This window comes from Podarcis erhardii (assembly GCF_964252035.2).
Source record: "Podarcis erhardii genome assembly, chromosome: 7".
Lineage (NCBI taxonomy): Eukaryota > Metazoa > Chordata > Lepidosauria > Squamata > Lacertidae > Podarcis > Podarcis erhardii.
Genome location: NC_138511.1, coordinates 28,281,192 through 28,293,478, shown reverse-complemented (window position 1 = coordinate 28,293,478; position 12,287 = coordinate 28,281,192). Strand labels below are relative to the sequence as shown.

The window sequence follows — 12,287 nt, the reverse complement described above, 5'->3', positions numbered from 1 at the left end:
CCTTGACATCTGCGATGGGAATGCTGGATTGGCGCTGATTCTTCAGCTCTTGAAGCGAAGGCAGTTTTAATCGCTGCCCTAAAAAATAAAATAAAAATGCACTGACTGTTTTCTACTCTGGAACAAGCTCTGTAAAACGTGGCTCCTTACTAGGGAACGCTGGTATGTTGAGTTTTTTTATTTTATTTAAAATAGGATAGATAAAAGAAAGCCATTCTTCACACAGCACATAGTGAAAGCATGGTTTTGAGTCAAGGACCCTCCACCCGCATAGGATTATAATAAGACACACAGACACATTATTTTAGGTTAATGGGCAAAATTAGGCCACAGCTTTTATTGGTTACAGCATGTGAGTAGTATTGGCTTTGGCACTGGATGAAACAGCAATACAAGACTCCACCCTGGACAGCCGGGAGTCATATCAGGGTTAACAACCAATGGGAGGAACTTGTTGATGCAAATACAACTGGAAGCTCCCCCATGACGTCACCAGAGGTCGTGCCATGGCCCTAGCCACCAGCAGGGCATTGGACAGGATCCACGACCATCGGATTCCTTTAACGGAATACCCAAAAGAGGAGGGGTAGATGATGGCGCATACCCAATCCTCCAACACAGCACGCTCCCACAGGTGGCAGTGATGGCCACCAACTTGTATGGCTTTTAAAGAGGATTGGACAAATTCATGGAGGAGAGGGCTGTTGATGGCTGCTAGCCATGATATCTATGCTGCGTCTCCATGGTCAGAGGCTGTAATGGTCCTGAATGCCAGTTGCTGGAAACTGCAGGAGGGGAGAGGGCTCTTGGGCTCAGCTCCTGCTTGTGTTCTTCCCAGAAGAAGCATCTGATTGGCCACATGAGAAAAGGAGGGTGGGATCAAATGGGTCTTTGGTCCAACAGGTCTCTTCTTACATTCTTCTGAAGTCCCACATGCCCCCAACTGGATGGCTCAGCCTTAGGCAGAGGAGAAGGACCATGGCAAGATGTGGCACATGTACATGCTCGGGATTCTGGGAATTGTTGTTCATCTAGGCACACGCAACCTCTTCAGGTGAGGTGTTGACTTCATCACAACCCTCTCTGAACAGAATGTGCCCCAGAAGAACTCCATATCCTCCAACATTTCTCCAAAGAAAATAGGGACGTCGATGATGATAATAATAATAATAATACTCTGGGTGGTTTCCAACACATAATAAAACTATACATGGCTGCCTTCAGGTGTCTTCTAAGGGTTGTATAGTTATTTATCTCCTTGGCTCAGGGGTCACAGAACTCCATACCTTCCAACATTTCTCCGATGAAAATAGGGATGTCCCAACACACCCTCCGACATTTCTCCAGTGGAAACAGGGACATCCTAAGGAAAAGCGGGTCCTTCTGGGAGCAAATAAAAAACTTTACAGCTTCTGTAAAATTAGGGTGTCCTTGGAAAATCGGGACACTTGGAGGGTAAGGAACTCAGCAGGAACTTCCATGTCCTGCACTGGAGGCATAAAGCCATCATGGCAGAACAGCTGAACTTTTGTCAGCTGGCCTATCATTAGTGATCTCTCAGGGAACCCCAGTTAAAGATGCCCCTTAATACAAGAGACATTGAGCACCATGAACTTTGAAAGCTTTGAAACAGAAGGTTCATGATTAAATAGATTCCCCAGCCTTCTCAACTTCCCCAGCAAAGAGATTCAGACAAAGCAGGAATGGCAAAGAGATTAAAATTTGCTTCCTCACAAGAGACATGACCAGCTTCCCTATTCTTTTAATTTTTTTTAGCCCTATTAGAAACTAAGATGTCAAAGAGGAGGCTGTAGAACAAATTAATACAGTAAACTGCAATTAATCACCTGCGCTAGATTGTATGCATTCAAGAATTCAGCAAGATTTTAAGAATTAAACAGCTGCGCGGCTTGAAGGGGGAAAAAGTAGAAAGTTAATCTATCATTAAAATCAGTTCTCATCCTGGAGTGTAGCCAGGGTTTTGCCGATCTGTTTGAAAAAGGCCTGAGGGTAATCTTGGGAATGGCAGACCAGCAAGCCTGACTTTAGAACCAGGTAAATTAGCTGCAAAAAATAATTAAAGATGGCATGGTATGATAGGGGCAAAGCAGCAGGGCTTCTGCAAAGGGAAAAGCTTTGCCTCTCCAGCCTAATAAGATTCTTTGAGGGAGCCAACAACGCAGCGGATAAAGGGCTGCTGGCAGATAAAATTTATTAGACTTTTCAAAAGTCTTTGATAAAGTTCCTCACAAGAGGCTATTAAGAAAACTAGGTAGTCATGGGGTGAGAGGTAAAGATCTGTTATGGATTAGAAACTGGCTAGGAGATCACCAGAAACAATGCAGGAATAAATCTTCGATGGGCAGCAAAAGGAAGAGATTAATAATGAGGTACTCCAAGTATCCGGAGTCTGACGGCTGGTTCTAAATATATGAATATGTTATGAAAGCAAGTTGTTAAAATCACATCAGCTTTGCAATGAAGAGTATTCTGCTGGTGCCTAGCCAAGCTATTCCTAAATTTATGAAATAAAGTATATGGGGATGTTATTAGGCAAATTTCTGTTTGTGTGTAAAGGTGCAAGCTATGGTATTACACAGGGTTCTTCAGCAGGGAGATGGTATCGCTCCAGGTTCCCTACTTTCATTGTCACTTTCCTGGTGAGGAGAGTAAACTGGGGCTTTATAATGTTAGGAGCCACCCCAATTTCTGGGGAATGAGAGATTCCAGGGGTTCCAAGTGGTTTTTCCCAGGGCTTGGTTTCCTTGGAATGAAGGTCAGTGGAGTCTGTGGTGTTTTTAGAATGTATGGATTTATTTGCACAACCCGTGCAGAGGATTGAGGGGCTCACAGCATTAATGCCACAGCAGAACTTGCTTTTCTTTTAGGTTTCCAGAGAAGCACCAAACCCAGCTTTGGATCCAGCACGGAGCAAGATAAGGCTGTGTCTCCTGCTTCCAGCATCAGCCCAGCTCTCTCTCACATATTCCCATGCACAGCCCCTTGGGTTTTCTTTTTTTCCATTCTAGAATAAGGTGGCATCCCACCTGGTGATGTGAAAAAGACACACCCATTTATCTCTATAGAAACTGAGGAACCTCTTTGGCTATATTCAATTGCCATACTTAACTTGCCAGCCAAAGCCTAAATTACCTTGACAAAGGAATTGGTTTGGCAGGCTTCCTCTTATACATTCTAGTGTTGGCAGCTTCAAGACTGCAGGTTTGGAAGGAACCCATGGTATCATCTATACTGACCCCTCCAAACTCGTAAGGATAATATTTCCTTTCTTACACATAAGGCTCTTCCTCTCCCTCCCTCCCCCATGCAGCTAAGACTATTGTGAAGGGGGAAACCAGCCTGTGAGAGAAGAGGAAACCAAGAGACAACAAGAGTTTATGTCGAGCGAGGGGGTACAGCAGGGCTCAGCAGTATATATATATATATATATATATATATGCTTTCGTAGATTTTCACGGGTACAGGAATGCAGGTTTTGGTGTCCTCGGGTGTCTTCCCGTGTAAAAGTTGGGGTGTCTAGGCGACGTTTCGACGAGGTCTCACTCGTCATCTTCAGGCTGGTGCTTTCGGCTTCTTGTTACTGGAACAGAGCAGGATCTCAGTGTTTGAGTTCCTATAAATACTGTAGAGGGGGTGTGGTGTATAGCCTCCAATGTTCTGGGCAGAGAGGAAGTTCCCAGGCTAGTGTGCCTTTTCTTCTTTTGTTCCTTAATTACTTGAGAGATATCTTGAGTGATTTCTTGAGTGATATCCTGAGTACCACTTAGGTGGGTCATTAGGTGTGGATTAGTTGTTAAAGTCTTTGTGTCTTGACCTCTTGAACTTTGTGAAGAGTTTTCCTGAGAAGATGGCTGTACTGTACTTAGTTGTGCTCTGGCTTGGCTTCGTGTATAGGGGCGAGCTGTGGTTTTGTGGCTTGTGTCAGCCAGATCTGTGTAGGGATTGCAGGGGGGTGCAGCATCCGGAGGTGCCACCATGGATTGGCTACTGGATGGTGTCTGTAATTCATCTGTGGAGAGGGTCTGGGTTTGGGTCTGGTGTATATATATATACACACACACACACACACACACACACATACATATATATATCCCCATTTGGCCATGAGGTTCCCTGGGTGACCTCAGGCTGGTCACAGCCTCTCAAGCACCTGTGGAGGCATGCCTTGGATTTCACCTGGCATGCAATGAAATGTAGGCATGTTCAATGTAGGAGAGACTGAGCCAGGTCAAACTGAGCCGGAAAAACAAAAAAGCCTCTGGTGCACTGTGGATTTGGGAGGGGATATTCACTGAGACCTTTCACAAGCACCACAGGAGAAAATGGCAGGGAACCCTGGGATAGAGATAAGTTTCTTTCACTCTTCCATAGAACCCTGTGGGCTCATGCAATGAAGCTGAATGAGGAAAGACAAAAAGAAGGACTTATTCACATATTGCAGAGTTACAGCTATGGAGTTATCTACGCAATATTGATGTTACAATGAATATGATTTCCCAGCTTTTGAAGTACAGAAAACTGAAAAACATCTGTTGCAACTATGCACCCATTCCTGTGGCATAAAATATAAACATATTAGGGCTGCAACTTTAATAAATAGGGCAGATTTATCTATTAAAATATGTTTTGAGCCACTAAAAAGGTACTTGGGTTAAAAAAATCCAAAACTTTAGTTTGAAAGTTTCCTGTACAGTATAAAGCTTGCAGGGCCAGGAGGTGCTTGGCAGCGGGCTCCTGAAATTAATAATGGTTGTACAGTATTACCACTACCACTTTCTGTCCTAAATGTATGCTTTTAAATTTAATTAATCTTTGCAACAATTATAATGGTGATAATACTAACAGCCGTCCTAACATTATCATTTTTAAATGGAATAGTTGCTATAACAATAAAAAATTATAATTGCATCAGTAAAAAATTATAATTGCAACAATGAAATTAATCAGCGCAGTAATAAGAAAAACAGGCACAGTAATAAACAGATAATACAATTAACACAAAGCATAATTAATTAATTAATTAATTAATGGATTAATAACGATCTTTTTATTTGCTTGTTGCAAATAAGGACCCATGCACACACAAGCCCCTCCAGAATCCAGCAGAACAGCCAATGATGGCAGGGACCAAGGGAGATCCTCCAATCGGACAGAGATCTAGACACTTTCAACCATTGAAGCAAACCACTGAGAGGACCCCTTGGTCAATCAGAACTGCGGAATCGCTCCGCACCCCCTCCATTGGTCACAGTGCCCCTTTTGCGCCTCCGCCAATCAGAGCCTTTGTTTAGGGTTAACAAGGCGAGCAGGGGCGTGGCTGCCTGTCAATGCCAGCTGACCAATAGGAGCGCGCGTCGGATTCCAGCCCCCGCCTTCATTCTCCCTCTCTGCTCCCTTCTCTCCCTTTGGGACGCGGCTCCCTCCCTCCCTCCGGCGTCGCGCTTCCTCGCCCTATTCGCTGCCTCGCATTTGCGTCACGATTTTTCCCCGCCGCATCCATCCTAACGCCCTCATTTGGCACGGCTATTGGCTGAACCACCTGCCATCAACCCTCTCTGCACCTTTCTAGAGTCTGATTGGCTACTCTCCCTACTCTAGAGAGTCCCTCTGCCTCTCCCCGCTCCTTTCATCATGGCCGCACTAGCGCCTCTGATGCGCCTCCCTCCTCTTCTCTCGCCCACTCGCCGACTTAGTCGCCCATAGGCCGGCGACGGTGCCAGTCAGGCCCATCCTCCCTTCCGGCTCGCCTCTGCTCAGCGAGGGTTGGCGGAGACAGGCATCAGTCCGCGAAAGGCCCAATGGGAGCGTCGCACTGCCTGTGAGGCGGCGTCGGGGGGGGGGTCGGTTGGCTGGCCCGGTGTCGGAGGCGGCGGCGGCGGCGAGGGGACGCAGGCAGGCAGGCAACAACGGCGGCAGGGGCTGGAGGTGGACGGCAGGGGGGTAACAACAGCGGCGACGGCAGGGGAAAGAGGTGGGGGGGCCTGAGAGAGAGGGAGCGGAACCGGAAATAGGTCGGCAGGAGGAAGGGGCGGGGGCAGCAGGCGGTGGCGGCAACGGCAGCGGCGCGCGCGCCTGCCTGGATCCCGGTCGCGAGGAGGAGGCGGCGGAGGAGGATGTGGCGCGCGGAGGGGAAATGGCCGCCGAAAACAAGCCGGAAGGTGAGCTGTGAGGGATGGGAGGGAGGGAACCGAAGAGCCGGCAGGACAGACCCGGCTGGTTTCACTGACTGACAGAGGGGACGGCGGGAGGGTGGCCGGGAGGGCTGAGGAGACACGCGGCGGGGGCGCGCAGGCGGGAACGCGCGCGCGCGCGCAGGGGGAGGGCAGCCCCCTCCCTCGAATTCCTCTCCCGCCCCGCCGCCTCGCGCGCGCTTCCTCCGAAATTCTCCCAAACCAGCCCAACGAGGCGGTGTCTCGACTCGGCTTCTCGGGTCGATCTCCCGGCCCGAAAGTTTCGAGGAGCTGCTGCCGCTGCTGAGGGGAGGGGTGGGCGGAGGGGGCAGCCTGGGGGCGGGGAATGGCCGGCCAATGGGAGAGGGGGGGCGAGGAGAGAGGGGGGCGCGCGCGCGCGCAAACCCCTCCCCCGCCTCTGCTCCTGGCGACCCTCCGGAATAGGATGCCGCCTCTCATTGCCTTGCACGACAAGTGAGGCGGGGGGTGGGGTGGGAAGAGAGAGAATCGGGGGGTCTTCCCTAGGCGAACGGGGGGTTTGTCCCTGGGGTGATGGTGATGGAGTGGGTGTCCGCCTTGAGCTGCAAGGAGAATGCTGGAGGGGCGCAAAAAGAGAAGAGTTCGGCGTGGGAACACAAAACACACACACGTCTGTGCCTCTTGTTTGTTAGGCTGGGGGGTGGGGTAGAAAGCAGCACTTATTAGGCAGAAATCAAAAATATTTGCCTTTAGGTGCCGAATACCTAAAAGAAAAAAAAGAAACCCCTAGAGGTGACGTCTGCCTACTCCGTGGAGCGTGTTGGAGTTGGCATGTCCCGCGATTTGGGCTGGCTGGCCAGTTCTGTCAGTGCACTGTGATGACGTCCAAGTGAGGAGGGTTGGGTGGGTTAAGGTCCTGTGTGCTAAGAGAGTGGCTGTCTGGCAGCCGTGACATGCTCATACACCCCTGTGAACACCAAAGGCATAAGCAGCATCTTTCTCTGTGTGAGGATTGCAAGCGGACAAGCCCTGCCTTTGAACACATGGTTCACCTGCCAGGGTTTGCCAGGCAAAGGAGCGACAGAGCCACCTGTTCTCCTTGTCAGTGGAAAGGTCTGTGAAAGTCACTCTTTGCATACTGGGGAAAGAGCACTGGCACTTTTCTCTCCAGTCTCTGGCACTGGAAGGTTGCGACTGCCCTCACTTCCTTTCGTATATTTAAACAGGACATGGGATTGGTGCCTTTTCGTGTTGGGATATTGCTAACCCACACAGTAATCTGCCAATGGCAAATGCAGGTGAAAGTGGGCATTTACTTATCATTTTGGAAGATCCGTGCCTGATTGCATACAAGGACACAGGCACTCTGCTGTACGTGTTGGTGGGACAGGCCTGCTTACTGAAGGCAGGGTAAGGTTTGAGCCATAGTGAGGTCACAGCAGGTGTTGCTATTTGTGCAATTGGAGGGAAGGGATGTTTGACTCCTCCAGATGTAGGGAAAGAGAGGCATAATTTTGCCAGCTCTTTTGCTGGGCTGTGGTAAGATGTGGTGGAGTAAGGGGCAGGGGAAATATATACATCCAGCCTTTTTATGTGGGGATCCGGTTTGCTGTTGTCACTGACAAGGGCAAGGCCTTGGAACATTAAAAAATATAACCCTGTTGATCCTTGGTAGCTAGCATGGGCAGAGAAAAGTGCTGTGGTACGTGCATGATTAATATGTGCGTGAAAAAAACATCAATGTTGTGGACCAGAGAAAGAGGCAATGTTCTGGGCAGCCAAGGGCATGCCTTAAAAGGTAAGCTGGAGGCCAGGTCATCCTTTCTGTTGGTGGGGGTGGGTGGGAAACTGAATAAATTGAGTGGAGGACAGGGCCTTGCATCTCATGGCAGCTGAGGCATTACCATATTGCTCCAAATAGTCTATCCTCTGCTGCTGTTCAAGGAGAAGGTATGGTATTGCTGCTTGGAGGTGCAAGTGGAGGCTACAGTAGTGTCATGCACGTAGGTATTTGGCATGCACAAGTAGAGAGGCAGCCGTTTGTATAGAATAATGAATATGTGTGATTTAAATGTGTGCATGATAGCATTTTCACCCTTATGTATGCTCCACGGACCATCTCTGGGTAGCACAGGCACACCTGTGTGGCTGGACATTCGTCTTCCCCTCTCCGTATAGAGAAGTAAATAAATTTGATGGCATTTACCCAACTTTATGCTTAGGTTTGTAATTGACCCACATCTGCTTGTTTCCTTATGATGCTTCCCCTTGTTGCTTCCTCTCTGTGTTGTGGGCCTAGTGGGGCATGGGCTGGCTATTCAACCCTTGGTTTACTACCTCTTCTGCATCACGCTGTAAGACATCTGAGAGGGGACATGTATTTAATGGGGTTGATTGACTGCTTTCAATTCACCTTCACCTCTTGGCACCATTTTGTTTCTCCTGTATATACTTCAGTCACAGGTGCAATATGGCTTAATTGATGCTGAGCCATAACAATCTTAATATGCCTCCCTCACCTGTAGGCAGGTGTGTTGGTGCTATCCATTTAGGAACATTGGAAGCTGCCTTCTGTTGAATCAGACACTTGATCCATTGAGCTCACTGTTGTCTACACTGACTGGCAGTGGCTCTCCATGCCTGGAGATGCTAGGGATTAAACATGGGACCTTTCACATGCAAAGCAGGTGCTCTATCACTGAGCTACAGCTTTTTTTTTTTTTTTTTGCCTTGCATTATGGGAAGGGCTGATCCTACCAGTGTGTGTTCATTATAGGACAGACAACCACAGTGGCCCATGCAAAGTGAAAGCTGGGGCACATGCACCCAACTGTACCCGTGTTTCTTAGGGAAAGGGGCTAGGCATTCTAGGTGTGACTTTTCAAAATGGGGATTGGTAACCATCTACTACGGAGTAGTACTAGCTCATTAGTAAAGCACATGCTTTGCAGCAGGCATCTCTGGTTAAATAATCTTAAGTAAGAAGGTTTGGGGAAAACCTCTGTCTGCTGGAGACCTTGGAGAGCCCTTGTCAGTTGGAAATGGTGTAGATCATATTGAGCTAGATGGACCAGTGGGCTGTGGCTCAGTGTAAGGCAGTTTGAGATGTGGGAATTGCCATTCATAATAATATGCACACTCAATAAACATACCCAATGTGTGATGTTATCAAACATTCTTTTCCAGTAGTACAGTATTTTGCCTTCCTTCTTTCCTTCCATCCTGTTGTTGTTTATTACATTTGTATACTGGGCTTCAGCTGAAGATCCCAGGGCTGTTCACATGTGTGATGTGTGTACTTTTTTCTTGTGCAAATCAATCAATCTGTTCTAATGCTTCAAATATGTAAATGTGCATAACTTGTGTCTACATATCTCCATCAGAAGGAATTGCTCAATGCATATCTTCCTTGCATATGTCCTTATGTGCCTGTCTGTTAAAATATTTAGGCAATAATCCATGTGCATGCCATTTTCTTGGTGTAGGTTAGAATTATTTTGGTCCCACAGAATATTTGGAATGTCCAGTAAGCAGAGGAGTTTCCCTTGTTTTGAGTCAGTGGGTTTAGAGTTTGCTTTGGGGCATGTTGGTGCAGGTGAGATACTGGTGTCAAAGGCCTAATATTCAAAGTAGTCTAAAAATGAGAATGAAAAAAAACCACCACCTGTGATTGCAATATGGTATCTGAGTTGCTACGAATCAATCTCAGGTGGCTCATTTTATGTATTACAAATTAGCATTCAACTTCTTTTTTGATCGAGAGCTAAAACTTTTAGCTAAACTAAAATAAAGTTGGTATGGTGCATGTCCATGCTTTAAACATTACTGCACAATGGGAGTGGTGTAGTAATTGAAATGGTGGCAGTAGTAATCAAGGACTCTAGCTAGGGATAAAATGAGGGATCAAATTGTTTGTTGTTTACAGCATTTTAAAGCAATAAATTTTATATTAAAATCAAATTGATTTTGTTAATGAATTCTGCCCAAGTGTTTTGTGTGATGTACAAAAGTCTTATTGAAATGTCACCTTGGTCTTGGAATTAATTAAAGCTTAATAGGTAAAAAAATATGACTTGTGACTTGTAACTTTTTGGTGAAGTTGCATGAAGAGAATACGGTTTTGAAAATCGGAACACGAGGCTTTTATTGCATAGCCACAAGGGGGTAGTGATGTACTGTCAAAGAAATTTGTAGTGTATTGGCTGATCCCTTTAAGAACATTTTAAATATACACATTGGGCTGGTATATATGAATGCTAACTCTGTGAGATATTTAATTTTTTTTTTTGCAAGTAAAGGTTTTCAAGGGTTAAACATGTCCTGTCTTTATATAGGCTGTGTAATAGTGGATGGTTAAATGTTCTTTTCTGTGCTTCTGTAGCCGTACCTGCGTACACTTGCAAAGGCATCAGTTGCAATCAAAGTTGTTGTTTTGCATATTGCATTTAGAACTTCAAAAGTACTAAGGTGCCATGAGGTGAGGTGGGAAGCTGTGCCCAAACCTTAACCATACGGATATGACAAGTAGGGGATGTTTACTCTTGAGATTAAAAAGCAGATTCCAAACAGCAAAAAAAAAAAAATAAACCATATGTGAATTGTTTTCTTTTTGTTCAAGGCTTTCATTCATTTGCATAACTTTGTCAGAAACATGCAACATCGCCTTTATTTGTACAGTGCTAGCAGGGCTGGAAAGCAACTTGAAATCTCTAGATGTAGTCAATGGGTTTTCAGTCGGTAGTGGTATCAAATGTCGCAGAGGACTTGCACCCAGTCAAACTGTTGTGGCTGGGTACTTGGGGCCCTACATGCTGGAATGGACTTTGGAGGTCTGAGGGAGTGAAATGGCACATGTTCTCTTTCCTTATGGAGATGATGCTGAAACAGCATAGAATGTGATGTTAATATGTGTTTGCCTTAATAATAGAGAAGGTGAAGAGTCCTTTTTTTAACATAGTAGGTCAAAGGATGCCATTCAAAATCTTCCACCAGTTTTATAACTCTTGTGCTTTAAAATACCTCATTTGCAACTGCACATATTCAGCTAAACATGTACTGTAGTTATACAATGACCCACATCTTTCCCCCCATTCACAAAATTACTGACTTGAGCTCCCAAATTCATGGCTTCTGCATGTCCATTTGCTGTGCGCCGTGGAAGTTTCGGGATAATCGAGCTTGCGTGGGTGAGTAAATGGAGAGGAAGATGCTGGCTTTGCCTTCTAAGATGCGAATAAGCATTTTCCTCACGTAAAAGGTTGTTGATGTCCTGTTTTGGTACAGGCATTACTTGAGGTGAATGAATTTCATGTGGGCTAGTAGTTATAAGCCATAAAGTTGCTTGAATAGCGCTTAAAGCTTCATTCTTGTACAATGTTCAGGAAGTCTAGTTCTTTGGGGACTGCAACAGCTGTTAGTGTGTTGAGACGATTAACCTGCAAGGTCACTTGTTTCTCTGCTGCAGAAGGTCTGCTGTAAGCCTTGACTTGCACCCTGTTTAAGCAGGAAGGTGTCATGTAGTCTTGCCATGCCATGTGATAGTAGTGTTGTCATGTGATATTCACGCATTGGTGTTTAGAAATGTCTCTTCATGTATTGCCCTTCCTCAACTACATTCTTGGTCCTTGTCGATAGTAGATGTGAATGCTGGCATTTAAATTAACATTCAGAAAACTCTTGCTCATCATCAAACTCCTGTGAGCTCTCTGAGATTGCCATATTCCAAACTGCTTGATCCCCACCCAAAAAGAACATTTTACCTCCATTACTTTGTGTTTACTTTGTAAATTATTACATAATTTTAAAATGGGTTACACTGTCCTTTACAGTAGCTCAGATTGTTCTAGACATCCTGACATTAACTTGTTTTCCACTTAGTAAATATTTATTGTAATTTTAGTGAGCTGGCCTGTGGGTGGCCTTTCTCTCCGTCTTGGAGGGGGGGGGGAATGGCAAAAATTCTTTTTTGCTTTGCTTAATCACATGATACTTAACCTCTGTCAAAAGTATAAAGGGAGCCATTTCTCTCCTTTAATGATTGTACAAAGACAAGTATTTCACTAGTGGTTTATAATTGGAGATGCTGTTCCGGTTAACTTATAAAACTTAATGTTTAAT

At 45.9% G+C, this 12,287-nt stretch overlaps 1 protein-coding gene across 4 annotated transcripts in view; it reads left to right on the top strand.

Moving 5' to 3' along the window:
• The first annotated feature begins 5,881 nt into the window (after positions 1-5,881).
• CAMTA1 (calmodulin binding transcription activator 1) overlaps positions 5,882-12,287 on the top strand; it is a 690,484-nt gene continuing 684,078 nt past the window's right edge. For 2 of the 4 annotated variants that reach the window (XM_081870727.1, XM_081870724.1), the window contains exon 1: positions 5,885-6,179. In XM_081870727.1, the coding sequence (XP_081726853.1) occupies positions 6,155-6,179 (25 nt within the window). In that variant the 5' untranslated portion in view covers positions 5,885-6,154. Of the gene's footprint in view, positions 6,180-12,287 lie in introns of all 4 variants that reach the window. The other 2 variants (XM_081870725.1, XM_081870726.1) reach the window with 2 other exon arrangements.